Source organism: Chenopodium quinoa, unplaced genomic scaffold (assembly GCF_001683475.1).
Source record: "Chenopodium quinoa cultivar QQ74 unplaced genomic scaffold, ASM168347v1, whole genome shotgun sequence".
NCBI classification, from domain to species: Eukaryota; Viridiplantae; Streptophyta; class Magnoliopsida; order Caryophyllales; family Amaranthaceae; genus Chenopodium; species Chenopodium quinoa.
The window spans coordinates 2,880,417-2,908,041 of record NW_018742684.1 but is presented as its reverse complement, the minus strand read 5'-3'; the positions used below and the strand labels follow the sequence as shown (position 1 = coordinate 2,908,041).

At 35.9% G+C, this 27,625-nt stretch overlaps 2 protein-coding genes across 4 annotated transcripts; one reads left to right on the top strand and one right to left on the bottom strand.

Annotated features, from left to right (window-relative positions):
• Window positions 1-1,272: 1,272 nt before the first annotated feature.
• Window positions 1,273-17,959, top strand: LOC110722805. Of its 3 annotated transcripts, none has more exons than XM_021902103.1 (16): window positions 1,273-1,430; window positions 1,564-1,667; window positions 3,962-5,763; window positions 5,911-6,354; window positions 9,013-9,278; window positions 9,549-10,039; window positions 10,232-10,284; window positions 10,375-10,482; window positions 10,569-12,334; window positions 12,558-12,666; window positions 13,743-13,923; window positions 14,052-14,119; window positions 14,199-14,311; window positions 14,857-15,717; window positions 17,494-17,575; window positions 17,648-17,959. In XM_021902103.1, exons 2-16 carry the CDS (start codon window positions 1,660-1,662, stop codon window positions 17,653-17,655), a joined length of 6,360 nt encoding a protein of 2,119 aa, XP_021757795.1. In that variant the 5' UTR covers window positions 1,273-1,430; window positions 1,564-1,659; the 3' UTR covers window positions 17,656-17,959. The 3 variants fall into 3 exon arrangements, with proteins under 3 accessions (XP_021757795.1, XP_021757797.1, XP_021757796.1); XM_021902105.1 differs by having other exon boundaries at window positions 1,273-1,444; window positions 1,564-1,638; XM_021902104.1 differs by having other exon boundaries at window positions 1,273-1,444.
• A 679-nt stretch (window positions 17,960-18,638) lies between these two features.
• Window positions 18,639-26,636, bottom strand: LOC110722804 (uncharacterized protein At1g04910-like). Its single transcript, XM_021902102.1, has 9 exons — window positions 25,966-26,636; window positions 24,762-24,852; window positions 23,814-23,890; window positions 23,592-23,680; window positions 23,298-23,487; window positions 22,945-23,126; window positions 22,370-22,472; window positions 21,135-21,463; window positions 18,639-19,299 (listed from the first exon to the last, which is right to left on the bottom strand). Exons 1-9 carry the CDS (start codon window positions 26,266-26,268, stop codon window positions 18,960-18,962), a joined length of 1,704 nt encoding a protein of 567 aa, XP_021757794.1. The 5' UTR covers window positions 26,269-26,636; the 3' UTR covers window positions 18,639-18,959.
• Window positions 26,637-27,625: the final 989 nt, after the last annotated feature.

Below are 27,625 nucleotides of genomic sequence, written 5' to 3'. Positions count from 1 at the left end.
TTTGCAGAAAATGATTAAAATTAAGTAGCTTATTTTGTAGAAAATGGTAAAATCTGATAATTGACTGTAGATATTATACAATCGTGTGTATAATTAAAAATATCGTCGTGAATTGATTGAAATATTCATTTCAGCTCAGCTCAGTTCAATTCAGCTCCAATTTTTGTTCAGTTCAGCTTCAATCAGTTTAGTAGGCTTGTTCACATTTACTTCATTTTAGTTTAGTTTTTGTTCAGTTCAGCTTCAATCAGTTCAGTTTTAGTTCAGTTCAGCTCTAATCAGTTTAGTTCCTAATTTCCATCACTCATAAAATATTCATTTCAGCTCAGCTCAGTTCAATTCAGCTCCAATCATTTCATTTCATTTCAGGCCAGTTCAGTAAATATAAACAGACCCTTAAGTTAAAAGAAACAAGTGTGCGTAATAGATTTCCTTTTGCGGAAAATGAGTAAAATTAAGTAGCTCATTTTTAATTGACTGTACACTACAAGGTACAATCACTAAAATAATTAAAATTATCACGGTGAATAGATTGAATTCATATGTTCTATAATAACTTGTAATTTAATTAGATTTTACACTTCTTTATCAAATTGCCGCTTCATTATACAATAAATAACTACTACTAGCACACGTATAATGGTAGAATTTTAAGAGGTGCATTTAAAAGCGGTATGGATAAAGTGTTAAAAAATTAAAATTTATAAATTTATAAATTAATCTTCTCTTTTATGTTTACAATTAGGCCGACATTTATCCTAATTTAATTTTTCTTACTTAATAATTTCGATTAAGATTTTTAAAATTACTCGTATTTTTTAAAGAAAATAAAGGATTGAAAAGACTCCCTAAAACCTTAAAAAGGTGTACTAGGAGGCAAAAACTTGCGTGATCCATCCACCAATCCTCAACCACGTGCTCATCATGTGACACCCCCTATAGGATAACTCAAGAATCAACAAGACACAGACAGTCACTACACTACTAAAACCTACGGAGAAACTTAAACCCTAAACTCACATCCCATGTCACCAAACTCCCCTCACTGCCCAATCAAAACACTCCACCACATCACTCTCTTATTGTCTTTCACACAAACTCCGTCACCGCCATGTTCATCAAAGTTAACCCAGTTGCTTTTCCTCACTCTTCCCATCCGACAATCCACACCCTTACACGTGTCCTATTCTCTTCAACTCTCCACCGTTAGATCATTTCCAAATTTTCCTCACTTTTTTCAAATTCTATATTATTCACTCATTTTATTTCCTCTTTTCTCCCTCCTTTTTTCTCATTTTAACATTTCCCATCGAAAACGACTCACCAAATTTTCTCTCTCCTCCCCTCTCACACTCTCACTTTCTCTCTCCTCGACTTTGCCGGAGCTCCGCCGTCTTCGCCGCCGCTAACCGGAAGCTTCTACTACTCCGGTGACTGAATTAGGGTTTCTAATTTACTAAATTTATGAAATTTGTTTCTTTGTGATTTGTAGATTGAGTTTGAGTTTGGTAGTTTTTGCGGCTAACCCTAGAATTTTTGTTTTTGTTGATTGTTTGTTTCAAGGGTTTTGGCTGATGTTCGTTCGATTAGCAGAGTTTTGAATTCAACGGGTTGGATTTCGTCGCCGAATGGAGGGAGGTAGCGTCTCTACTGCCTTATATGTTATGGTACTGTTCATTTCTCCTTTTTATGCGTACGCTAATTTTGCTGGGATTAATTGCACTTCTCACTTTCAAATGGTGGTTTTTTTGATGAAAAATGCCGTCTTTTTCGTCGAATATGGTTGTCCTGAGTGCCTACACTACACTGCTGCTAGTGCTCCTGTTACTAGTGTAGTGTATAATTACTAACTAATGAATTGGGATTAGGTTGGAAAAGGGTGGTTGTTTTAAAATTCGCTTTGATCGAGTTTGGTAATTAATTAATCTTAAAAGTTTTCGTTTCGGGTTTGATTCAAGTTATATGTTGCATTCTTAGATATTTAGATGAATTGCAGATATATGTTGCATTCTTAGATATGGAAGAATTCAAGTTAATATCTGATATTGACATGAAAAGTTAATCTCCTCTCACAATATATTATTTTACTTTTTTTTTTTAAAATAATAAAAGTGAAATAGTAAAGTGGCAGGAAAACATATGCATAAAGTTGTGAGAGGAGATTAACTTAGAATGTTAATCTCGGAGATTAATTGGAGCTCCCTCCTTAGATATTTGATGAATTGTACATTTATAGACCAAATTGGGGAGTTTTCTTTTGGTGTGCCGAGTGCCCAAATTCACATGTAGTGCTTTGGTTTGCGTATTTAGGAAGATAGTCCTAAATAGGTTCGTCATTGATTTTTTTTAAAAGGGAAGGTAGTTTTCCTTAATATGTGTCTGCTATTCTTAATGCTATAAATTTTAGTATAGTATGTTGAATTTATATGATAGTTACCATTCGAGTCAATACATGAGAACCTTGATTGCGTTGGATTTGGATATATATCTTCTATCGCGGTAATATTAATTTTGGCTGCTGTTTTGAAGACACTGTGTGCTCTTTGTTTTGTATGGAGTACCTTTTTATACGTGGTAATAATTAATAAACACCTTGTTTAATTTGCTCAAAGACTGAATAGTATGTTACCCTTAAGTGCGAGTGATGGTCTGAAGTTCTGATTAAGGAATCCCACAGTTTGAAGGGATAGGTGAGAACTTTGAATTAGGAATTTTATTTAATCTAAAAGGCAATTTTAAAAGCGTAGGATTAAATTACAGGTGCTAGTCTGCTAGATCAGTCTCTTTGTTATCTTCATAAAAGTAGCTTAAAGAAAATGAGAAGTTTTTCATTAAAACATCACTTTCATTATTATCTGTATTATTTTTGGGCCGCTAGTACCAATGAGCTAGAGCTTGGCTAGACCGACCCTTGTCTCTTTTAATTTTAGGAGCTAAACAAAGTTCCCCCTTTCTTAACCCCATTACCATAGTTATTGTTTGGTTTGTAAGCGAGGATTCAAGGGCAGGTGTGTAGCATACGTCAAAAGTCTTTGAGGTGTATCCTTGATTAAATTACTAGGAGAAACAATCATATTGGCTTGTTATGTTGTTTCCTTATGATGATTACTGAGAAATGCTGGCATTTTTATTGCTGTAAAAGCTGGCAGTTTTATTGTCTGTAGATAAGGTTATTGCTTGTCTAATGCACGAGAAGTACAAATTTTTAGGAAATCAAGGTTCAAGAAGTTGTTAGATTGGTACTAGCATGGAATTTTCTAGGAAATTCTACTTCCCACAAAATAGGAGAAGTAGCTTACGGCTTACCTAGCCTCACCTAGTAAGTAGAACTTCCCATGGGACTTTCATGTTTGTATGGCCAATCAAACAATTTTGATCACTTACTAGGAATTGAAAATCAATGAAATTACAAATTCAAGGGAAGTGTAACTTTCTACTTCCACCTAACACCCACAAGGTTTAGAGAGTGATCAAAGCCAAATTAAGGAAACGTTCTACTACCACCTAACACCCACAAGGTTTAGAGAGTGATCAAACCCAAATTAAGGAAATTTCAGATATGCAGATTATCTATTGACTCTTTAATTGGGCCCAATTTTCTTTGAGATGTCCTGGTTGCTCTTTCTCTAAAGGTTGTGATTACACAGTGGGACCAAGCATAGGCAGTTTAAATCTAAATAAATTTATTTAATAAGTATTAGATCTAATTCCATTTATTAACTGTGTTTTTTAAAATTTGTGTGAATACCTGGATTGAAGTTAGTGCAATGAGAAAAATGTTAACTGCTATGAAGTCTTCATGTGGGCTTACATGATTTATAGACTTTTAAATTATGTCTTATTTTCTGTTTTGATGTGGCTTGCACATGCTTTTCCTTTTGATTTCAATATGTATGCTTGGATCTTTAGTGGATTAGTCAATCTTCTGTGGTATTGTCCCTCACAGTTTCTGTGATACCAGGGATATGCCAATGGATTATGATGACAATGATACTTCGCGCCATAATCTTCAGTTAGCTGGTGAAGGTAGATCTAGATCTTCCACATTAAGACCATATGATTTTCCAAAGTTTGATTTTGATGACAGCCTCCAAGGACATTTGAGATTTGATAGTCTAGTTGAAACTGAGGTTTTTTTGGGTATCCAAAGTCAAGAAGATAACCAGTGGATAGAAGATTTCTCCCGAGACAGTAATGGAATGGAGTTCAATTCAACTCCAGCTGATTCATGCTCTTTATCTAGACGAAATAATGTTTGGTCTGAGGCAACATCATCAGAATCTGTTGAAATGCTTTTAAAATCTGTTGGTCAGGAAGAGATGATGCCTGGGGCATCGATTTTACCAGAATCGGATGCCACTCACGATCAAGGTATTCCGAGTAAACATGGGGAAACAGGTACTACACTAAAAGAAAGCAATGATGCATGTGTTGTAAACCCTGATACTGCATTAAGGCCTGGTGATGTTCTTGAAGATTCTCCTGCTTCCGAAAGGCATATGGTAAGGCAGTTGGAAAACCCTTCAGCTACACATGCAAAGATCGAATCTGCATGTGGCGATTCTAGTAATGTCAATCAAAGTGCTATGTGTGACAATGGTAGAACATCAACAAATGAAGTTGTGCATTCTTTTCATGATTTATGTGCTGGTGAAAAATTAAAAGAATCCCAAATATCTGTTGAGAAGACTATGAACTCTGGGGCCGTAGGAGATTCTTTGAATTTGGTAGATGAAGGCAATAATTTCGCTCCCAATGTTGGGATTCTAGGCACCTCAAAAACCCCTCAACAAGTAAAGCCTAATGCTTCTCATGAAAGCTGCAGTAATGATGGACATGAAAGTCAGATTTCCAGCATGACTGCACTAGAAGACACTGCTATTTTGGAAGAAAAGGCAGGTGTCGCTAGAATTACTGTGAGCAACTCTCCTAGTTTGACTTCAGATTCTGGAAGGGACTATAAGGAGGCAAGCCATCATTTTTCTCGAGATTCTACAAATAACTCAGTTAAAGGAGAGTCTGAGCTGAAATCTTCGGAAGGAGATGATGAAAACTCTTCCACTTCAAATCAGACTTCGAGGCGTGAAGATATTTTTATTGCAAGTAAAGAGGCCAAAGAGCCATTTGACGATCAACAGGGTCGGTCATCGATGGATTTTACCCTGCATCCTGCTGAGTCAGGCAGCTTACATTCTGGACATTGTGCAAGTACTGAGCAAGATATGGATGTTACTGTTCACTTGCCTCACAAAAATGACAATGACAAGGAAATTGTGTCAGCATTACCAATGAATCATGAGAGTATGTCTGGGATGCATTTGCTTTCCAATGATAACAATGGAGTTTCAGTGAAAAAAACAGATTTTATTGGTGAAGCTGATCTTGGTAATCCATCTACTGTGGCAGTTTTGTCTTATGCTGCTGATCTCAAGCATACAGAAGATGTTGAAGGATGTCATAGTGAGTGTGTAGGCACTGGAGAGGAATCTGCTGCTATTGTATGTTCTCACGGTAAGGATGTTTTCATTCAAGGGATTCAGGATGTTAGTAGGCAAGTTAATTTTTCTGAAAGTGAGAAGGATAGTTGTAAAACAAAAGAGGCAGATAAAGAAGTGTCTACTGAGCTTGGAAATATTGAATCTGGGAATGCTGGAACTCTGAATATCGATCAGAGAACTCAATCTCTTGAAATTGGTGAAGGGATTGAAAGTAATAATGCCATTCATAATTTTCAGCCTCAGATTTCTGGCGAACCGGAATCAGGTACTACACAGAGTGTATGATACTATGTGCTGACACTATTGTATTTCAACATTTTTAACAAGTGTTTTGGCGATATTTGTATGATGAATTGCTATTGATTATGTTGCTAAACAGTTTCATACGCTAACTTAAGCTCATTTGATTCAGCAAAAAGTATATCTCCTCTCGCAACAACCAGTGCTTTAACTGCACTAGATGATTGCCCTGAAATTGGACAAAGGGAGCCTACAGCAGTTGGATTATACCATTCAGCCAATGATTGTGAAGAAGCTGGAACGAAGGAGTCTAATGATACAAATATAGGAGCTGAAGCTGATAGCACTTCTAAGGTTGAAGTTAGAGTGGCTGATGGAAATTCTGAAATGGCTGCAAAGTCCCTGCAACCTGTGGATAAAATTGATGATGTCTGCAGCATTGAACATTCATCAGCAGAAGCTATGAATTGCTTGTACTCAGATCATATGCAGGCTATATCTGACAGCAATACGAAGTCAAGTTTGAAGGAAAGTGCTGATGCTCATTTGGTCAGTGGTGAAAATCATGTGAAAGCAATGTCTAAGGAGGAAGAAAGGGAATCTGCACCGAATTCAGGTATGTATGTTTTTTTTTTTTAATTTTTTTATTATGTTACTTCCTCTTTATTCCGTCATTTTCCTTGCAGAGTAGTCTTGTTTACTTATTTTGCTGGTTCCTTTCGAGCTTTTTCCATTTTATGTTATAGCATATGGCCATATTTGGTTGGTATTAGGAAAAAAAGGAAATTTTTTGACAGCATCCTTCAACAATCTTGACTAACACTTCATTTCGATGAATAAGTGTTACATTGGGTTTGTTTGTGGGATGTATATGTAAACAAACCTTAAATGATGAGGATATGATCGTGCATTTAGAATTCCGTTGAGTATAAATTTCTTGTGTTCTCTTTCAAATGCCTTGACAGGTGATATGGCAAAGGCTTTGGAATTTTTTTATGCGTACTCATGCTACTTTATAGTGCTTGTAATGCTGCCGATTTTCAATTGTACTCGTTCTTTTTCCTTTAGTTTTAAGCTAATTTTATCCTGTCACATTTTTGGTCTTGACCCTTTCCCTATGTGAATTTAGTTAAAACATTCTGATATTTTACATGTTACATTGATTGTTTTTTTTTTATTTTTTTTATTTTTTTTAAAGGGAGTCATTGCTTTAAGATACTCTGAGATCTTCCTTTAAATTTATACTCACTTTGGGGTCATGCCTTGTTTTGTGTCTCTATATAATACCTCCATTTCTTATTATTTGGAACAAATGGGTATTATCTGTGATACATAAAAAATTTAATGAATACTCCCTCAGATCATTATAACTTTTATAAGTAGCAGTACCTTATTATTATTTTATTTTTTTAGGGAATTTGGTAAATTTAAAATAGTTTCAAAGTTACTTCCTTTGGATTTTGGTTCTCTCTCTCCTCATCCCCCCCCCCCAACAAATATCTCACTCTGCCTCTCCTCATCACGTTGTCCCTCTAATATGTGTGCATCTCCCCCATGTTGCAACATCAAAAGGTAGGTATATATTGGTAAACAAAGTCCAGTCCTGAAAGAACCAAGTGCCAAAATAGTACACCCCTTAGTTCTCATTTATAAAAAATAAGGAGAGGAATTGGCTGCCTTATATTTGTACTTTCACTGCACTCCAGTTATATAGCAGCCTTGGGATGGACCTAAACCATGGTTTGAAAATGTGGTTTCGGTCGCGATTGCGGAAACAGTCGCGTCGTGGACTGCATTGCGGTTGTCGCGCATTAATTTTATATTTTAGTTTTATGTGTTTTATAACAAAATTATAAGTGTTTTTTCTCATAATTTTTTTATTATTTATATGCTTAATTTCTCTTTGTATGTAGTATTATTACTATGGAGTACTTTTAGTAACTTCTATAACACGTAGGTATTTTGGTTTAATAATTAAATAATTTAAAAATAACCCACCACTTCTCCCCCCTACAACCAATTAATTATTTAACCTTTTATAAAGTATGTTTAAGTTAAATATTTTAACCAAAATATTTCACTAATGCTATTGTTAATATAAAATAATAGTTCATGATTACCAAAGATATTTGAATTATTTGTTGTTCACCAAAGAGAAAATTAAATAATACGTGAGCACCAAAGATAATCTCCCAAAAAATAAATGCATTAGTAGGAGCCTTTCGTCTTTCAAACCTCATTAGTTGGGGTATGGATACTAAGATTCTTGTTGAGTACAGGGCAATTATACATTACAATTTTTCTGGCAGTATCTTCCTTCAGTGAGGTAATTATGTGAAAGTTTGTAAGCTTTGGACATTGGACCTTGAATAATTGATTTGCACATCCAACCGCACACTAAAAAAAGTGTTGATTATTGTTAAACTAAGCTCACAGATAATACGCGGCAGCACATAGGGTGATTTCCAGGTGCAACCAGTGTATTAATGGCATGCCTAGACGCTGTGGCGTGGGGGGATGTGGGCTATGCATCTCTATTTTATTCTAGGCGAGGTGATTTAGATGAGGCGTGCTTAGGCGCTCTGCGGCGCACAAATACTAATTTTTTAATTAGAATATTTAATTTTTTGATGAAGCACACACATGTTGCCCCATTGTGCTCAGAGCCTTTGTATATTTTGGGTGACAATTGATTGTCTTTTTTTCTTTTTAATATACTAAAGTCGTGTTCTTATCTTATACTTCCTCCGTTTCTATTTAGTTGACGCGTTTGATTTAGGCACATATATTAAGGAGAGGAGAGAGTGAGAGAGAATGAAAAAGCAAGTGGGGTAGCTTGTAAATCAAGGTAAAAAAGTTACCCCAAAAAGAAACATGTCAACTAAAAAAAAACTTCCTAAAAAGGAATACGTGTCAACTAAAAAGAAACGGTGGTAGTATTGTATAATATTGATAGACTATTAGAAAATTTTGTGACCTTTTTAGTATATTTACCTAGCATGTGATTTTTTTTAGTTTATTTATTGTTTTCCTGAAGTTTATTGTGTCGAAGACTGTTTTATGTGTACCTTGCTGTGCGCCTGTGCCTTAAACTCTTGGACACGTTTTGCCTGTTGTCCTTACTCCTTGTTGCTTAAGCCCCTCTTAATGTCCTTATCATGTTCTGAAAATCTGAATGTACACCTACTATGGATAACCAAATGCCTTTTACAGTTTCTACAAGAAAATTGAATTTCTTGTATATTTTTTTTAAATATGAATTCTTTCTGCACAGAATTTGATAAGACTTCCTGTGGTTCTCCGACCATCATCAGCTCAAGTGAGCCTTCTCAAATGGAGAAGGATAATCACGAGGAAGGTAGGAGTCATATCTCTGATGAGGTTGTCAAAGATATTCAATCTTCTTCTGAGGACCCAAATAGAAAAGATCTATTGGTAGAAGATAGCAGCTTCACATTTAAAGTCAATGTATTGCCAGATATGACCGAGAAAGAACCTGCAAAGAATTGGTCTCCATTCCCTGATGTTGAGAAACGCAAGGTAATACCATGGCATCTTTTATTTTCCAAGTGTATCTATTGGATTGCCATACTTTCAATTTCAGCTTCTTTAGGAAGAGTGAGTTTGTTTAAGTGTTCTTTTTAGAGCAAAATAACTTTATAAAAGGTCATTTTGTAGAATCCTTGAAAGGTACATGTTTTCTTTTCTTCTCTCTTTTTTTAAATTTTTTTTTTATTATTTTATATTATTTATTATTATTTATTTAAACGTGAAACTGCTTACCTATTTGCTTATATAATTTTCTTTAAGGTTGTTGAGGAGACTGCACCTTCTGGCAAAGGTAAGACTGAAAGAACAACGCTACAAAAAACTCCTCGCCACAATGCTCGAGTATCTGATGGAGAAAGTGGACCTGGGGGCTCTAGAGGCACATCTGAACGTAAAGGACGTCGAGGATCTGCAAAAGGAACTGCCAAAGAGAATTCTAAGAAGGGGAATCAATTGAAGGGTCCTATTCAGGATAATGCATCTATGAAAACGGACAAAGTTTCCAATATGCAGTTGAGCCCACCTATCAGCAGTCCACTTGCTCAGTTTGGGCAAATGCAAGCCTATGGGATTATTGAAGGAAGTAGCAAAAAACCTTCTGGGGTGGTTGCTGTCCCTACATCAAGTTTACCAGATTTGAATACTGCAGCTTTAAACAATACTACCTCTCCATCAGCTTCATTTCGACAGTCTTTCACAGACATGCAACAAGTTCAGTTGCGCGCACAGATATTTGTTTATGGATCTCTAATGTTGGTTCTTTCTCTTTCTTCCCCTTTTCCTTATATATTTCATCTATGCTTGATGTTGATTTATGGCCATGCTTGGGGCTTTGAATATTGGAGGCTATTTATTCTGTCCATCTAATAACAGTTCTTTCTGATGAAATAAACTTTTATTACCACCTGTTTTCTGAAATAATATGGTTAATTTGGTTTTTGCAGTCAAGGGACTGCTCCTGATGAGGCCTGTATGAGTTCTGCTTTTGGACCGACTGGTAGGTTATCATAAAAACATAGTATAGCTGTTTGAGTCGACAAAATTTATAGTGGCTTCTGACATGTCTGTTTTAATGTATCTCTTTTAGAGGGAGCACATAATTCTTGGGAACCAATTTGGCGAGGTGCTGTTGAAAGGGTTCGAAATCAAAAATCTAGTTCCAGTGCTGCTGAAACACCTTCCCGTTCACCGTCAGGTACAGCATTTAGAGTTAATGCTTTCTAATTCTTGTATTTTTGAGTTCATCCTCTTTTTTGCTAGTGCTAATATAAAGCACCTTAGGTCCTAGGGCCTCAGATGGTGTTAAGCAAGGCTCACATTCAAGCAAAGTGCTAGCTACACCTGTGAGTAGAGGCACCAACAAAGACACCCCTGCAGCGGCTGTTAGTCCAATGATTCCTTTATCATCACCGCTTTGGAACATTTCAACACCAACCCGTGATAGTTTGATGTCAAATGCTATGACTAAAGGCCCTGTTGTGGATTTTCAGCAATCAGTTACACCTGTGCATTCTTTTCAGACTCCACCGCTAAGAAATTATGTTGGTCATACAGCTTGGCCACCTCAGACATGCTTCCCTGCTCCCTGGATGGCTTCTCCACAAACTGCTGCCTTCAGTTCAAGTGTTCGATTTCATCCGGTGACTATGACTGAAACAGTGAAATTAACTCCCGTCAATGATACTTCAGCGGTGTTAACTTCTAGTGCGAAGCATACAACTTCTAGTACTGCTGTTCAAAATGTGAGTTCCAGCCCTTTATTGGGAGGAATGGCGGCACTTCAAGATCCAAAGATAATACCCTCAGCTGAACAGCATATTGTAGATTCAAAGCCTAGGAAGAGGAAAAAGGCTCCTGGTTCTGATCCTGGCCAGGTCTCCTCAGTCTCTGAGGCTCAAACAGGAGTGGTAATTTCAGACGTGGCTACTTTTCCATCCTCATCTATAGGTGTTCCACCTCCTGCTTGTCAACCTTCAGATGCTATTCTAAGTAGATATGTTGTTGATGCTTCTAGAGTTTCTTCCATTGAACCACTAAAAAAAGTTGATGGAGACACAGGGAAAGCTGTCTCTTGCTCAGAAGAAACGCTGAGTAAGGTTGCAGAAGCTAAGAGTCAAGCAGAGAATGCTGCAGATCTTTCCGCTGCTGCTATTCGTCACTGCGAAGATCTGTGGAGCCAGTTGGCTAAGAAGAAGGACTCTGGATTGGCCTCAGAAGCTGAAGTTAAATTAGCTTCGGCAGCAGTTGCAATTGCAGCTGCTGCATCAGTTGCTAAAGCAGCTGCAGCGGCTGCAAAGATTGCTTGTAATGCTGCACTGCAAGCAAAGCTTATGGCTGATGAGGCTTTTTTTTCCAGTAAAACCGGTGGGATGAAGCCGTCTTGTGGAAAATCTTCTAATGATTTGCAAGATATAGGAAATGCTACACCGACATCCATTTTAAAGAGTAATAATGTCGGTAGTCAATCAAGTTCAATACTTCTAGCTGCAAAGGAAGCTGCTAAGAAGAGGGTTGAAGCAGCTTCAGCCGCATCAAGACAAGCTGAAAATTTGGATGCCATAGTGAAAGCTGCAGAGCTTGCTGCAACTGCAGTATCCCAAGCTGGGAAAATTGTTGCTATGGGCGAGCCTTTGCCTTTGAACGACTTGATTGAAGCTGGTCCAGAAGGCTGCTGGAAATCATCTCAACCCTCTGCAGTGTTGGCGGAAAAAGTGTGTGATGAGAATGCTGAACAGTGTGGTGCTGTTAGTTTAGAAAACAATGCTGATGTGCCTGCCAGTAGTCCTGTAGAAAATTCTATACATTCTACAGAGGGATTAAATGGCTCCTTGAATGTCAGCGTGAGCTCATCAGTTGGCATCATGGGCTCCAAACATATGGATAAAATGGACTTTAGGTCTGGGATAAATCGTAATATCCCTGAAGCGTCAAAATCTGGCAGAGTGGCTTCGGAACCTGGTTCTCTCCAGGATACTACTAATTTTAAGAATGAGCGTGAAGTGGGCACACTTGCTGGGGAAGAATTCAAGGAGGGTTCTTCTGTTGAGGTTTGTATCAATCAGAGTTTTGCTACCCATTTTTTACATATGCATGAAATTACTAAGAATGTGGCTTTTTGAATTTTAGCAATCTAGATTACCCTTTTGTTGTTGTTGTTGTTGTTTGGGTAACTTGCACTTATGTGTATCACTATTTATTTTTTGGGTTATTGGCTTGTTTTAGCTTCCTCTCTGCGCTCACCTTATTTCTGTCTTTTCTCCTTTTTGAAAGGTATTTAAGCCTGGAAATGGCCTCAAGTCTGCCTGGTACTCTGCAAATGTCTTGAGTTTAGAAGAAGGAAAAGCTTATGTATGTTACAACGATCTTTTGTCTGAGGAAGGTATATCCTATATGTCGTATCGCATTATGTCATTTTTTACTTTCCCTGGCAGAAACAATAGTGATAAGAGCTTTTCTGACTTTGGAATATGAAATGTTTTGCCGAATAATATTTACCCTGTTCAGATCCAATGTGGAATGAATTGATGTATGGGTCACAGTTGCTTCTAGTACCTACAACTATTAAAAGATTTGGCTACCATGTGCAACTAGATAATGAGGCAAGCGCAAGAGGCTTGATTATGATTGTAGTCTTAGCATTAACATGTACAAGTCTGTCAATTATGTGGCTGCTCTTTCTTTCTTTTTTTTTATTTGGGTGGCAGACGAAACCATATATCTTGTATTTTATTTTGCATTTCTTTTCAGAAAATGCTCTTATTTTTGGGGCTTTTTTTGAGAAGTGGGAAGAGAGATGTGTGTGGATTGGTGTGTGTGTGTTTGGGGGGGGGGGGGATTTACGAGGACTACTCAAGCACAAACCTAAAACCTTTGCCTCTGATGCGTGATAGATGTGATGTTGCTTAAGATGAGTGTCTTTGTGGGCCTAAGATGTTTGCACAAGAGTGAAAAAACTCTCTTTAATGTTTGATTGATTGATAATAGCTGTCTCTTTATTGGTTGCTAGGTACTGTGTTTCGATGACTTTCCTTTTTTAATTTTTTTTATTTATTTGGGTGGCTGGGGGAGGAGTTGGGAAGAGAATTGGGGGGATCCATGTTCCATTCCCTTAAATAGGGACCTGGCTCATACTTCCATTGTTGGAAAGATTTAGACGGAAAATGCGAGGTCACTGCTTCCTTCACCTCACCTCTGTTTTCCTTCCCTCCTTTCTTTCCATGATAGCTATGCAAAGATACTATTGCAGTATCAGCAACATAGCGTATATTTCCATATTATTCCTGAAGTAAATTTTGAAACCACTTTTCTCTCTGTTACATTCCTTTTTATATTTTTTATATTGTGTTTCTGAAAAATTCCCTTGTTCTCTCAGGTGTTAAGATGTCATCTATTTAAGAAATATTATATGGTTTTTTGTTATACTGTAAATTTTCATCTGTGAATTGTTTAATTCAGGCTCCGGAAATCTCCGGGAATGGGTACCACTTGAAAGTGAAGGGGATAAAGCACCTGTTATACGTGCTGCCCATCCTTCGACTGCTTTGCAATATCAACAAACACGAAAGAGACGCAGAGCTGCTCTTGGAGATTATGCTTGGTGTGTTGGAGATAGAGTGGATGTGTGGATTGATGACTGGTACCGTATCTTTATTAGCTTATGTTTAAGTTTTGTTGGTTTACTCGTTGTGCTATGTTTTGTTACTGCAATTCTCCATAATAAATACGAGATGGGTTCTGATGCTTTTTTCCCCCATCCTTTTTCAGCTGGTGGGAAGGTGTGGTGACTGAAAAAAATGAAAAGGATGAAACTACATTAAAAATCCATATTCCAGGTTCTAATTGTATTTATATTACATTGTTATCTTGTTTTTCTAAGGAAATTTCTTATTCTGACTATTAAACTTGCTGCAGCCCAAGGAGAGACTTCAACTGTTAGGGCGTGGAATTTACGAGCATCACTTTCATGGATAAATGGGAAATGGATTGAATGTTCCTCTTCAAGAGTACAAAATGCTTCTGAGCAGGTATTATTTCTAGAATTTTCTAAGCATAGCTCTTTTGCCTATATGTACTTAAGCATGTGTAATCATATGAATTAATATCATAATTCCCGATGTTAGCAATTATAGGAAACGTATCTAATGCTATCTTAAACCTCATTCCCTCAGGACTGTAGCTTTACAAGTTAATTATGAGTAGTTTGGGGGGTATAAGTTGGGGTTAGGGAAGAAATTCTAAATTTATGGAATAGGGAAATAATGTCAAGCAATGATCTGATTATTTTGTTTAAATTGTAGATTTCAAATTTGTAGATGATCAAGCCTCTCGAAAACTTAAATATCATTTACAAAAGCTTTAATCTCCTGCTTATTATCAATCAATAAAACCTTAGAGAGTTTTTTTTACTGTTGTTTTACGCCATTTGTTAGTTTCTCCTGTACGTTGTCAGAAGCAAATATGTGAATAAAATCAATTTGTCAATAAAGCTCCTTTTGAGTGATATTTTCTGATTGAATTTTTGTCATCATAATGAAATTCTTCTGATGGATTCCTTAATACTTTTGTGCAGAGTGATACACCACAGGAGAAACGTCAAAAGCTAGAAATCTCTCAATCAACTACCAAAGCGAAAGATAAAGAATCAAATAATGTGGATTCTGCTCAGGGAAAGCATGAACTGTCAAAATCTTTTAATTTTTCTACTAGTGAGAGAACTTTTGACATTGGTAAAACTACCAATGATGATAGCAAGCGTGCTGCACGTCGACCTTTGAGAACTAACCAACAAAAGGGGGGATCTGGAGGAGTAGTTTTTGGAGTTCCTAAGCCAACTGGAAAGAAGCGGAAATTCATGGAAGTCAGCAAACATTTTCCTGCAACTAAAAGCAATAAGAGTATTGAATTAAATGACTCGGTCAAGTTCACAAAATACTTAGTACCGCAGGGAGCAGCTTCACGGGGATGGAAAGCTCCGTCAAGAAATGATTCCAAGGAAAAACGAACAGTTGAATCAAAGTCTAGAGTTCCTAGCACTCGTAAAGCTCATCGCACTCTGTCTCTTAAAGAAAACTTTAGGTCTACAGTGACTCGAGATGTTGAGAATTCGATGGATCATGGAACTGATGTGGAGGATTCTGCTGGTCATGATAATACATCGGAAAAGTTGATGGACCATGGCTCAGATGCCTGTGAAGATACATCAGAAGCTCCTTTGTCGTCTTTACTTCCTCATTCTCTGAGCACTGGATCTAAGAAGGTCCCTTCATCAAATACAAAGTCTGATAGATTAAATAGAGGAAAACTAGGGCCTTCTGGTGGAAAGTTGAGTAAAATTGAGGAGGACAGAGCCTACTCTGCTAATACTGACAAGTCAAACTTGGATGGTTCCGAGCCTCGTAGATCTAATCGCAGAATCCAGCCAACACATAGAGTAAGTTTTCTAAACTAAGAATTTTTTTACACATGCATAGTTGCATCCATGGAGAATCGTTGATAATGTCTCCAAATTTGTGTTTTGAACTTCTGCAAATTGTGTTTATTTCTGCATCAGTTGTGGGTATAGTATTGGCGAAACTTCTTTAAAATATTCTTTACGCAGCACAATAGCAAATATAATGTCTCAGATTGTGAAGCCCAAAATTTTCAGATCCAGAAAAATTATGATCCAGACAAACTTGATTCTGCACTAAATGAGGCTCGTGTGAATATGACATAAGCTGTTTAAGCTAACATTTGGAGAAGTGTAGAACAGTTCTGAAGATATTTCACTAACGTTCTCTGAAGTCTTTTTTTCCTTCTTTCTTTATTTTTTTCTGTGTCACTGGAATATTATTTCAAATCATGGTCTTTATGCCTTCTGCTATAATCTCTTGTTACTCTTCTGCAATAGGGTTCGGTGCATTGCTGCAAAAGTTAAGACTAGTTTATGGTTAGGAAGAGGGAAAAAGTATTTACCTATTTTGTGGCCATTTTTTTTTGTTCAAGTTGTTACATGAGCTGTTGACTTCTCAGATTTCTATATAGTTTCTATATAGTATTCATACCATACTGTTGGAAAGTTTTTGGTTGCTGCTAATTAGTCTTAGTGGGTTTTCCCATTGTTGGCCTTCATTGTTGCATCTTTATACTATAGGGTCTCCATTAGGAGGTAATCTTTTCTAAGTACCTTTGGATTTATTTTCTGTCACCTTAATGTCAAATCAGTATTCATCTCTTGGTGTATGGAATTGATAATAGTCATGGAACCTAGTTACATACATGGTTATTCAGGAACATTTTTTTTTTTTTTTATATTTTAAGTGTAATCATAATGAAACCACTTATATTTTCAAGTTGTGCACTGTAATATCACTAGATATAGGACACTTTAATTACATGTAAAAAAAATCTTAGTATTTTATAATGAGCTTGGAGGTACCCCTGTTTTACTTCAGTGCCTTGAGGACCTAGGGGCAATCGCTCATTGAGCTGTGTGCTTCAGTTGTGCTTTTTGATTCATTGGTATGTATAGGATTTATGGTATGCGCGATTAAGGTACATTGTGTTTGATTGCTTGCTCTATGAATGTTAAAAGGGTGGTTTATTGATGTTTTTTAGTGGGGAGGAGCCTAAGTGCCTAACAGACCTGTTGAGTATTTTTTATTGAGGTACCTTTTAGATATTTGATTACCATAAGCTCCCTTTGCTACTGGCCTCTGTCATCTTGTTGGATACTATTATCAAAATCTGGGATGGTGTGTTATTCTTGTATTGCTTATTATAATTAGATTTTACATTAGTGAAAACAAGATCCTAGCCTTTTGGTAGGGTATTTTTCACTAGTATGTAGGTTTATACACCAATAAGCACTATTGCCTTTCAGCATACTTTTTCTTTATGATAATTTGGTCTCAGGAAGGCTTGGAATTGAGCAAAAGTGAATTTGCTCTTTGCTCTTTATTGGTCCATGAGAGGGCCAATACTAGCCAAACTAAAGGGCATACCTTTCTTGTGGATTGCGTTGGTGGTGAACCAAAAGGCATACTCCTTGCTGATTATGTAAAGCCATTATCATTGAGCTGGCTTGTATCTTACTTAATGGTGCTCAACACCCAAATATGAGCACTGACTTTGAATAAGGAAGTCTCTCTTACTTATGTCTGGCTGCATGTGAATATGCATGAGCTTCATATGACTTGCTTGGCTAACTGAAGTTATTGATTTGCAGCTATTAGAAGGTCTACAAAGTTCGATGGTGATTCCCAAGATGCCTTCTGTTTCACATGACAAAGGTCGGAGGAATTTGCGAGGTATATTATCTGTTTCTCAGTGCACAATTGTACCATGTCTTAATGAGATGAAACTGACCACCATTGTTACAGGAAAGTAACTTTAGGAGACATTCTATTGTGAGGTTCAACCCAATTCTGGAAGTGAAGAAGGCTACTGATTGATTATTAGTCCACAGGCAGTCTGTATATTTATAGTTACTTTGTTAGGAGCTAGGACTGGAATTTCTCAGTTTAGTTTTTAGTTGTAAAATCTGCTCTGTAGATGTTTATCTTTGATTGTAGGTCTTTAAAATGTGGATCCTACTCTCGGGTTCCTCACTCAAAGACATTTGTACATGATTGAGCTTGGTATAAGGCTTTAAGATGCCTTTCTATAGCATTTTAGTTTTTCAATGGTTGTCATCTCATGTTTTGGTATTTTGTTGTGGATTCGAAGCTTTATGTCTTCGAGAATGAGTAGTCCTTGAACAAGGCTGATGTGGTGGGTCAATTATGCCTAAATTGTATACTTTGTATGAGTATAAGATATGAGTATACTTACGGCTGTATATTGCATAATATATTTTATGATAGTGCTAATTTTGCGCTAAACAGCTGGTTGATGATAATTGGCTGAACTGAAGTATGCAAATAATTATCCATATTAATGTAAATTTCACGTTAGTTCTATAATTACTCCGTAGTAAAATTTGAAATCTATGGTTGTTTTCGACCTAATTAAAAGTACTACGTATTAACAACAGATTTTACTTGTTTGTGTCCCAACCCCATATGTATACTTGGCCGAGGTGTGGTTAATATATTTGTTGCCAAACAATGAATTTGCCTTGGTTTGATGAAAGTGAGAAAAACGTGTAAGCTAAAGCTGTAAAGCTAAGCCTTGAAAGGTTACGGAGTGATATAAGGTTTGTATGATTAGCTTGTTCTCTCTTCTAGAGTTGTAGAATTGTCTAAAAGCTACCAGATGATCCTACTGTGACAACATTGAGTATGAGGGTCGATTGCTAAATCATTTCGGCCACACTGTGAAACATACTTTTCGTTCGTATTTGAAGAGAAATGACCAATAAGAAGTTTGTAATTCAACTAACGAACCATGGATTAAAAGAATGAAGAATGAACACATCGATACAAAATGTTGCTTTAGCAACGAGTATGTCAAACTGAGAGAAAGGCCTAATGCTAGGTCACACATCTTGGATCTAATCACACATAAAAAATCAGTTTCAGATCTAGCTACATAAGCTGCAAAAAAACATTTATAAACAATTGGAGGTCATCAGAGTGTTCTAACTGATATTTACATCAATCTAGCTCGAATTTTGTTGACCAATATCCACTCAAAGGAAATTGAATCTATCATGATATCACCTTGAGGCGCGTGATGAAAATTAAACACAAATCACAATCTAGGCAAAAATTCATCATCTTCTGAAGACCCCAACCGTTCTGTAATAGCTGTGTTGTTTGATCTTCGCCACCTCTCACTCTCAGAAATGTCAAGTTCTTCACTAGTGTTGTTAGTAGGTTTCCTACTTCGCCTTCTGCATATGCAAGCGGCTGGAAATTCATGAAATTCACCCCTTCCTGGCTTCATTTCATCGGGTTCACCCATGAATCCCCTCTGAGCTGATTTGACCTTTTTAGCAAATGTACGCCAATCCATCGTGTCCCTTGACATGAATAAAGCGCTAAGCCTTTTTGCATTTGGTTTAATTGTCCTCTTGTGGCCCATATACCTCCTGAATAAGAAATTAGATTGCCAGAAATAAGGTCTCTGATGGTTTAAAAACATGTTTACTACCGAAGTTGCATACCAAAAGTTGAACTAGCAAACAGAGGATTTAAACATATTCTACAAGGTGAAATTGCTCAAACAAGTGGTTTTTATTTTATTTTTTAAAAAAATTCCATACACAAATATTCTTACCCTATCTACATTATACAGCTTTTCTCTGACCTTTATTCAGGGTATTTGCTAAACCAGTATTGATGCTCATATATAAGCTCAACAGAATCATGTTTGGAAACACTATATACATTTAGAACAGCCTATCTATTGATTTATTTTTTAGGAACTACTCATTTAAAGTTTCTGCCAATTAGAGCGTGAAGTGCAAGTCAGCAACAGCATGCACAATGAAAAGGATTGAAGCTTAAATTGGCAGAAATTACAAGAGCTCAATATACACCAATTCAACATATGAACATACTCAATAATAAAGAGATTATCAAATAGACATTCATAGAAAGACTTCATAACATTTTAATATTTACCAAGTTTCATTTCCACTGAAACTACTTCAGCAACAGATGTCAATGACTATGCTGTTTCTATATGTAATCACAATAAAATTCTAATAGACAACAAACATTCTTTTAAATAATAGCACGCAACTTATGAACAACAACATGCTGCCATGCCAAGAAAACATTCTATTTGCAAGGTCAAGAAAAACCTTTATTAGTGCAATCAAGAAAACATTAGTTCTATGTAAGTCAACCACTAAGCAAAGTACAATCAAAAGGATACAGTATATGCATTTAAGTTAATATCCCACATATATTCAGGGTAACCTTAGTTACATAAAAAGGAAACTATAATGCACATATTGTGAAACAAGAGTCCACACAACTGGTTGAAGGTAAATAAGTAGCTTTTGAATTGGATGGCCAAGTACCTGGAAATGATATATAATTGGACGATTAAGTTTGTTCAACTGCCTATACAATTCCTAGCCTATGTGAGTGTCCATGTCCAAAGTTCTTATATGTTATACCCCCCCCCCCCTCTCTCTTCTCTTCCTCCTACCTTTTATATTCTCTTACATATTACTTTTCCTTTGTATTCTGTTATTTACTTTGAGAGCTTAAATTGTCCAGTTTTTACTTTTAGAACTTTTCCTAACATCAGTTTCAAAGTGGTGTTTCCTAGTTCTTTTAAAAATATATTTCCACAAGCCATGATTATGAAGGACATACAACCTCCCAGGCTGCGCCAACTGATTATTAGGGTGTTGTTGGAGCTCAAAAGATTTCTATTCCCCAAGCCCGTTTCACGAAGCGAAGTGCTCCCTCTGTTTCTTTTCTATGCATACGTTTCTATTTTGAGCATTTCCTTTCTTTGTTTACGCTTCTCCTTCCAAAAATATTCTTACACGCTCACCGTCATATTTACCTACTTCCAATGCAACTATTCTCATATACCAAACTAATTACACAACCCCAAAACAACTATTCCCATTTGCCAAAAATATTTACCTAATCCCAAAGCAAATACTCCCATTTACCAAAATATTTACCTACTCCCAAAACAAATATTCCCATTTTACCTACTCCCAAAGCATTTTTCTTAATACCCACATAAAATCCGAAACCTAACTATAGAAAAGATACGGAGGGAGAAGTTTACAAGCATACTATAAGCCTTGAGAATTTTCTTACAAGCATCTGCTGTCAACACTATCAGCATTTTAAACTCTTAGCAAATCACAAAACAAAAAAACCTCTGTCAAAAGATTTCAGAAAAGTTCAAGATTTTTGTTTTACCCTATAAGTTGGAAAGTTTGAATCTTACCTGCGACCTGCTAGTATCTTTGCCATATTCCCATTGTTGTTGGTCACAAATACATCACTCTCATCACATACTATGTAGTCAATGGCAGCAAGACGAGAAGAGAAAGGCACAAGTGAATTCAGCTCCTCGCCAGCAAGGATCTCCTTTGTGTAAAAGTTAGGAAAAAGTTCCCTAAGAGGTTGTAGAGTTGCCTCCCCACCATATATTTCACCAGACGCCACATAAAGGTAGGTGTCATTCTTATAGCCAAGTGCTCGCAGCATTACACCAACTTCTTCAGGAGTAAGTGGACATTTTCCTCTTTTACGCTCTTCAAGAGGGCTCAAATTCTAACAAACAGCAAGAAGCAGATTAGAATTATAAGTCGGGTTTATGGCCAGGACAGAAAAGTCATAATTCAATTTTAATGAAAAGAAAGAACAATATCCACATTCTAAGTAAGTTAACCAGGTAATGCTTATAACAAGGCATGACAACATATGCCATATGGTCACTTGGATCTATTAGCATCAGTTAGTTTCACTAAGATGATGAACTCCTGAATTCATAGATCACCAAAAGTTGTGACAAAGTCAAGTACCTTGAATCATCACAGGAAGCTATAAAAAAACTACCACAACTATTTCTTTCTGAATTTTAAAATAAAGAAACATATTAAGGAGACGAAGCAAGATGAAATCATAGCCAACACTTAAGACCAATTATCAGTGGTGTCATGCTTCACAAAACTTAATGAGCAAATAAGTTACCTGCAAGATGCATCAGGTTTTACAGATTATATGCTGGTCACAAAACCTTGACATAAAAAAGGGTATTACACTGACTGCCAATAATGAACACAGAGTCACAGATGAGTAGTGTATCAAACTGCAGGATTTATATGCACTAATTGAACTCCAATGCAATTATATAGGTAATTCTAAGTGATATGTTGATGGACAGGATCACACCACACCATATAGGAGATCGAGGACAGGGTTTTTAGGAATTAAAACTGGGTTTGATGCTGATGGAAGCAAAATTGGAATCACTTCAAAGCATAATTCAATAACTGTATGTGAAAAAAAAGTGTTGCCTTTTGTTCATATGTAACAGTTGGTAACTGACCACTTGAAATCTATAGGTACTAGAAAGACTTAATAGTAGGGGTTACCACCCAAGTACGTGATAATAAGGACAACAACAAGGAATGAATATGGTAAAGTTGAAAGCAATAAGAAAGAAAGAAATCTCACAGGTAATGTGTCCCATCTTTTTCTGATTTCGCGAAGTTCATTTATTTCCTTTTCACCTCCACCATAGTAGCACCCAGAAAATGCAAGCATATCAGGTTCAAACCTGCACATGTTGGATTATTAAATATTGGTAGCAGAAAATAGCATCATCTCGATCTAAGTTCACAATTAATTTAATTAGCAGAAGCTGACAAGATGTCACTGATGTAAGCATTTATTTATGGCCATAAAGATAGAACACAAACAATTAAGCACAGCAAACTAACAAAGCATGAACTCAACTTTACCCTATCAAGACAGTAATGACTAATATCAATCAATAAAAACCAAAGGCTGCTTAGAAGTAGCAAAAAAGTCTTTTTCTTCCCAAAAATCATGAGTTAAGCAAAAGATTATTAAGTGTGAAATCTTTCTTTGGAAGAAATGAGCAGCTATTAGGGACCTTCTCTAGCAGTGAGATTTATTTTAATGGAGGGATTAGTTTTACCAGCAGAGTCAAGAGATTCCAAGGAGCTTACACAAACATACAGAGTCTCATTTCCATTTATGAACGTTTTATTACAAATCAAACAAACCTCAAATGAACTGCAATAAACCGATTAGCCATCTCACGCATTTTCAACACGACTTTCGAACCAAGTTCCTGTATTGGTTTGGTAAATCTTAGTGCATGATAATTTACTCGGCAACGCAACTTCTGAAGCTCTGGATCAAGATCGTTTGCTAGCCTGTAGTCAAACTTGTACAGCTGAACAACCTGCACATATTATACACATTACTAGGCTACCCTTATAGCTAAAAAGCAAGGAAACAAAGAAACTTCCAAATCATAAAAAATGTTCATTCAATATATTGTTATTATTTCAGCTATAATGGAAATATGATTTGAAACCATGCAGGGATCAGAAGATAGAAGAAGTTTTCTTACATGTCGCCTCATAAGTATTGGCAAGACTAGCTCTATATAATCTTCAGGGGTTGACTTCCTAGGCACTCGCATAGTATAGGGAGGCTTTTCCATGGATCTCATGATTTTATCTGGAACTCTTTTCACAATTTTCACATCCTTCGCAAGAGAAGATATGAACCAATCAACATCAAAAATGTCTGCAAAGTCACTGCACATGAAGGATTTTAGACATGAGACAATCAATTAATGGTCACATTAGAATTGAGAGACACAAGCTTCATTTTATTTATTAAGAAAAAAAATCCAACATACCTATCATCTTTCCAATAGGAATTGTGGTCCAGTGAGGGAACAACCAGAGTAGCATTAAGTATTCTAGCCACAACCACAGCATCTGTTATCTGTACAAAAATAAGACTATAAATCCCAATAGGAGGAGAAAGACCATAATAGGAAAAATAAATGAGTATAATCAATATCCTACATAGTACATACAGAAACATGAAGAGTAAAGCATGAAAGCCCTCCACTTACCCCAGTTCTCTGCTGATTCAGCCCTCCACTGGTGGCGATAAGCAGATACCCATTTGAAAATCGCTGTGGGACAGCAGCTGCATCAAACCAGGCATTATTAGAGGAGGTACATTAATGTTCAAACCCGAACTTAACTCATAATAAAAATTCATAAGATTTCAGATTTAACTTGGGGTCTATGTGAGATAGCATGTTGAAGAAAACTCACAATAATCCAAGTCCATAGAGGTATTTGAAGATGAAAATTGATAGGGAAGGAATCAAACAGCTAAAGTTGGCAATCGACAAACAGAAGGGCAAGGCTTTATTTTACCAGAAGATATTTTTCCAACATCCTCTGTTTCTTATTATCATTGAAAAATATATGGACAATTACTTTAAAAATGTCATTAAAAAGTTCTCAAGAATAGAGAATCTTATTGAAATAGCATCCCTAATAATCGTAATACATAAAAAAAAAAAAAATAATAATAATAATAAAATAAAATAAAATAAAAAACCAGCTCAGCCAGATTATTGAAGCAGAAATCTGCATTGCCAACTGCTGAAAGAAAAGCTTAGATACGTAGATACATGTGAGGCTTATGCCAGATATGATAGGTAAAACAAACAGATGAGTCAGCTAATCTACACTGCACGCATGGTCAAATCACCATAACCAGTGAGTATCCATAGAAAAGACGTAAACTTAATGAATAGATTTCACAAAACAAAGCAAATATTTGGGGTTTGCCATCATTTGCAACAAAAATAGAAAACAAAAGGCAGAGAAAAGGAGCAGAATAAATGCAGGAATAACCAATATGCTCCTCCATTTAGTTCAAAACCATAATATGGAGTACATGTTTGCAAAAAATGTAAATAAAATGACAGCTTATAGAGTGAACATTCTGCAAGTCTCTAGAAGCTAAATCAATTCAAATTACTTGGGAAATGATTACAACTTACAACGAAAATGCCGGCCTCTTCTACTGCATCCATAGTAAGCATCCATATATTTTGATTTCCATATGTTAATTGGTTCATGAATGCTTGCAGCCTACAGAACAAAGCACAAGAGGTTTGCATTATAAACATGTACATAGCAGTCTATCTCTTGCAAAGGCTATATTAAACAATACTATACTCCTATCCCCTTGATAAGAATTTTTCATAAGCTAAAATGCTAAATAAACTTGTACATACATTGCCTCGAAAACACAGCAAAATAATTACTCACAACCACTTTTGTCCATGGTAAGGAAAAAAAAAAAAAAAAACAAGTTTAGATGCAGATCAGTGGCTGAACACCGGAAAAGAAAAATGCACGTTGTGGATAGACTAAACAAGAAGTAAGTCTCGAGGTCAGACACTCAGACTAAATCACTCTCTCCTATTTTGCTTCAATTGGAATCAGCTCACCAACTAAATGAAGGAAGAGATTTCGTCTAGGGCGTTTAAAAGCCTACGTTACGCTATCAAACACATTTTTGCATGCACACTACCACACATTGCTTAATCCACCAGAACCTAATCAATCAATGTGCTTACTCTCCATATACAAACATAAAAAGAATATCTAGCAAGAGAGAAATGGAAAAACCACGAAAATGGATCATCAAACTCAGGTAACTCCAGAACATTCAATCATTGTAAAATACTTAATTCACAATACTCCCAGTTCCCCACCCACCCAACCCCCACCCCTTCTTCCCCCACAAACAAAAAATAATAAAATAATAATAAGCAAAACAAATTTATTTATTTTACATATATCTAAATTGGAGCAAAGAAAATCTCAATTCCGATTTTATTGAATGCCTGACCAAATAAGTTCTAAACCAGGAAAGACTTATTTGGGTAATAAATTCAACTCTAATTGCCATAAAAAGTAAATTCAGTATGTATTAACCAAACTAAAACCCAAAATTCAGAATTCAGAAGCAACAAAATAAAATTTAGCTAAATTGAAGAAAAAAACAAACTTAACCGCAGAAACAGAAAAAGTAAACCAAAATTTACAAAGCAGCTAAGCATTACATTGATTCAATCTTCCAAATTTTCAAATTATCATTTAAAACCCATGAACCAAAATTAGGGTATAAGGCAAAAAACTTCAAAAACCCAGAAAAAAATTTGACAAATTAACAAATAATTTAGAGAGAGAAATTACCCATTTGGTGATCAAGTGAGGCTTAATTAAACGCTGAGAGTAGTACTCAAGATCAGAAACAACATGTCCAGTAAACAAAGAGATTAAACCAAGAGCAAATAACATAATCCCACAAATTAACGACCATGATAATGGCTTTCTCTGAGATCTCCAGCAAGAAATATGATGTTTTTGAAGCTTCATGAAATTGGGATCATTTGTATTACCATTAATATTAATATTAACATTTACATTACCATTCATTGTGGTAGCATTAACCAACCCAGATTCAACAGAGGGTTGGTTAGTGCTCCCAACACCCATCTTTCAAAACCCAAATCAACAAAGATTGCAATTAATCAATTTTCTCCTCCAAATTTGATAAAAATTATCAATGTGTTGGGTTCTTATGGGAATTAGGAACCCTAATTAATGAAATTGGGGGTGGCACTGAAATTGTGAAGAAGAGCGTTAAAACAACTGCCGAATTTATACTATTAATTTGGGTTTTTGTGGGTTTGAATTTAATGGAGATGATCTATAGTGAAGAGCTGGGGTTGTGTGTAGACAATGGAAGAGGAGAGAGAAAGAGGCGCATTTAAGTAAGAAAAAAAAAGGTGAAAAAAAAGGAGATTTATTTAATTTCATGAAAAATGGAAATTACTCAAGGTGGAAGTTATGCTTATTCCATTTTTTTAAGGGATATTTTTGAAAAAAGGTGATAGTCATTTTTATTTGTTGGGTGTAGGTGTAACCCTTTAAGGAGTCCTAATAACACTTGGTTTTGTTCTTGAGTGTTAGGTAGGGCTTTGTATGAATCTAATACCTGAATCTCTACCGCTGTTAAATTGATGTATACGGACTATATGATAATCTGTTTTACAATAAAAATGATAACTATGAATTGAATCGATAAAGTTTCGATAGCTCATAATCTTGAATCAAATATCTAATATTTGATATGAATAATACTTCAATCTGTATCATTTAACACTGGTTACCAATATTTTCACATAATCGATTACATTACCAATACAATTATTATATTGATCAACTTACAAAATGATTAGTAAATAATTTAACTTTAATTTAATTAAGAGAGAAGAGACAATATGTTTATTCGATGTTGCTCTATTTATCTAGTTAGATGTCGGATTATTCTCGGATAACTTTACTCAACCTTTAGATACATAACAGATGCCATTTTAAGAACTTAACAAGGATGTTCATTATTATACAAGCCATATAAAGAATTGAAAATGGGATATTTCAAGTATGATGTACAAATTACATTTTCAACAGCTAGTAACTTAGGTATAGCAATAGGATCCTTAAGATGTGAAAACGTGATGAAGATCTACATGACTACATCACTTGCGCACACATAAGGTGGAAAAATGCGATTTAGATCCCAAATCATGTTACAACTTATATAATTATCATATCATAGTATATAATTTTGCTTCAATCATCCGCACTTACAGAGTATATTATAGTGTTGGTGCATGTGGTATTATATAGATGTCAAGCTGAATTGCTTTATAAATAAGTTACAAAGATTTTACAAAAAAAAATGTCAAAAGTAGACCTCAGACAAGTTGCATTGCTTCCTTCAATAGCGCATGGTTCTTTTTTTTTTGGAAAATAAAAAAGACTAATGCATGTTCTTTTACCAAAAAAA